The 3,096-nt window shown below is 32.1% G+C and overlaps 1 protein-coding gene across 2 annotated transcripts in view; it reads left to right on the forward strand.

Moving 5' to 3' along the window:
* Positions 1-3,096, forward strand: part of Pign (phosphatidylinositol glycan anchor biosynthesis class N) — a 150,650-nt gene that overhangs the window by 101,349 nt on the left and 46,205 nt on the right. For both annotated transcript variants that reach the window (XM_004638265.3, XM_023723157.1), the window contains exon 27: positions 1,110-1,183. In XM_004638265.3, coding sequence (XP_004638322.1) covers positions 1,110-1,183 — 74 coding nt within the window. The remainder of the gene's footprint in view (positions 1-1,109; positions 1,184-3,096) is intronic.

Below are 3,096 nucleotides of genomic sequence, written 5' to 3' on the forward strand. Positions count from 1 at the left end.
CTCTCTCTCTCTCTCTCTCTCTCTCTCTCTCTCTCTCTCTCTCTCAAATAAATAAATAAATAAAAATTTATTAAAAAAGATGTTGGATGGGGTATAGTTCTGTAGTAAAGTGCTTGCCAAACACAAAAAAGACCCTGAGTTCAATCCCCAGCACCACAAAAACAAGCAAGAACAAAAGATGTGTAGTATTTTGTAATGTTCCATTCTTTATCCAATTATTTTAGGATGTTACTATTTAATTTTTCTTCATGTTTCAAAAATGGGTGGTTCTGTGTTTACTAAAGATTGTGAATCTAGCTAAAAATAAGAAAGAAAGAAAAGCTCAAGTACTGGATCTTTAATCATCATAATTCATGTAACTAACAAAATAATGCACTTGACTTTGTTGACTTACTGTTAGTCACTGAGGACCTTTAAAAAAAACAACAAAAAAAATGATAAAACAGCTATATACATTTATAGTGTTGTAGTAGCCATTTCAGATGATTTCAGAGATTTTTGAATCAAGTAACAGGCTCCTTAATTTATTTGATTTGGGTTTTCATTCTGTGCCTTTTACACCTTCTTGGAATCATTTAAACATTGCCGTGGATTGTTATTGGATGAGCCAAATAAAAAATAAATTGTAATAAGTTTTTACTTGGAATATGTGTTAATACTTCTTAACATTAGCGTGTATGTACTCTATATCTTAATGTAGCTTTTTAAATGTTTCATCGTTGTTTGTGCTTTTGGTGTCATGCATTTCAGTGTTTGCCCTTCATTAGTATGCATAGAAGGTATTGGAGAAGTTGTAAGTATTTTTGTAAGCAGGAATAATATATATTTCAGTGTTGAGTTCAGTGGAGATGTCTGTGATCCCAGGTACTAAAGGGGCTGAGGAAGAATGATCACAGGATAGAGGCCAACTTGGGCTACTTAGAAGACATTGTCTCAAAATAAAATGAAAAGGACTGGGGGCAAGGGTGTGGTTCAGTGGTAGAGTACCATGTGGTTCAAATTTTAGTAATACCCCCTGAATCTCCACAAAAGATAAACAGCATTGTTTCCAAATGCTTGTTTCAAGTGTTCCAGTTACCAATTACATCATTTGTTGTTCTTTTAAACAGATTTTAATTCCTTTTGTTCTTGTTATGTGTGCTTTTGAAGCAGTTCAGTTGACTACACAATTATCATCAAAAAGGTAAGATGAATGTTTAAGAACCATTGGATCTTCCCATAAATGAAAATAAACATTTGAAAATATTCATGCAGGTGCTATTAAGACCCGGTAGCAGAGATTGTTTATTATAAAAATGAGAAATATTTTACCAATTTAGTCAGAGTTCAGTTGTCATTAGAGGAAATTGGTTGGTTAGGACCTCTAGCAGACAAATATGCTCTCTCAGTAATAAAATGTTATTAGAATATTATTCAGCAAATAGTGAAACATAAATATTAAATATTGTAATTAATTACTTGTTTGTTAAAAATATTACTATACACATGTAAAACAAAGAATATCATTCTAATTTCTTTTGGCTTATTTTCTAAGTATGTATTAGTTAAATTTGTTAACATCATACATGGCATGAAATTAACTGTTTACATTGTTTAATATTAACTTTTCTATATATTAATGATTGGCACACTCAGTCTTAATTTCTACATATTTGAATAATGGAGTAGGAAGTCTTTCTGAGTTTTGAGAAATTTCTGGACTAGTCAAGTCTTAAGCAATCAAGATTGACGGAAAGGCCCAGGATATATAGCTCAGCAACACAGGTGCTTGCCTGGCCAGTGTAAGGTCCTCATTGTGATTCATATTAAAAAAAAAAAAAAAAAAAGATTGATTAGAGAAAAGCTGTCAGCTCATCTGTTTGCATTTTTTTAACCAATGAAATTGCTTCATCAGTATGGGGAGTCTCTGAAAAACACATTTGATAAAATGTCAAGTTTCTAAGCAGCTTTGTTGTTCTTGGACTAAGCTAGCACATTCAATGCTGAAAGAAATAACTAATATTAACATAAATTTGCATGTTTTTAATGAACTTAAACTACAACCTAGTTTAGCATACATACTATTATACATATTTCATAATTTTAATGTTTTTTTTTTACTGTTTAAGAAGAGTAAAAATCATGTTCCTAGTTTGAAATGATACAGTTTTCATATTCTTTGGCAGCATATTTAGATGCATTTAATATTGTAACTGTTATCACTTTAAATTTCACATAAAGTTGTTTAAATGTGAAAAATTACTGAATGACATGTACTTTTCTTACATCTGTGTTAGTGTGTAAACTTTTAGAAGGGATTTTGATTAACCCTTTAATATGAACTGGGGACGTGTGGAATGAGAAGTAGAGGGGTTGTCTGAGTGTGTATATGTGTATGTACATGTATTTGTGTATGTCTATGTGTGTGTAGTAATTCTGTCTTGAGACTAAATGCAGTGAAAAACAAATACAAAGGAAGAGAACTGAGTCAAAAGTAGTGAAACTGAGGATTTATAATAGTCTTCTCTTTTGACCTTTAAACCTTACAGGACATTAACATTTTCCCCTTAATATTACAGGTTCTCAGATTTAATATGTCACACACTGAACCCAGAGTCTTGGCTACTTTTCTTTTTGCTGAGACATAATACCTGGCACTGAAAGTTAAAAGAAGAAAGATTTATTTGAGTTCATGGTTTTACAGGTTTTAGTTCATAGTCAGTTGGCTCCAAAGCAGAGTGCATGGCAAAGGGGAATCACAGGGGAAGAAAAGTCCAAGGCAGGGGACACAAGAGGCAGTGAACAGCAAGTAGCAGTAGCAAACCTCTTTTTCCCTTTTATCCCATTCAGGCTACAAGCCTTTTGGTTTGTGCCATCACACCCACGGTGCTATATCCCATTACCCACATCCAGAACAATGCCAAACCAATCACTGAAGTAATCCACTTACCACATTTTTATTTTTTTAATTTTCAGAATTTAGTATATTGCCATTAAAAAATTATTGTGCTTTAATTTTGTACTAAATTTGATGAATTTACATATTAAAGTACTGTGTACTTTACTGTCAACTATTGATGGTAGTTTCAATAGTTACCGTGAACTATTGAAAACAAG

Source organism: Octodon degus, unplaced genomic scaffold, assembly GCF_000260255.1.
Source record: "Octodon degus isolate 3935 unplaced genomic scaffold, OctDeg1.0 scaffold00097, whole genome shotgun sequence".
Taxonomy (NCBI): Eukaryota; Metazoa; Chordata; class Mammalia; order Rodentia; family Octodontidae; genus Octodon; species Octodon degus.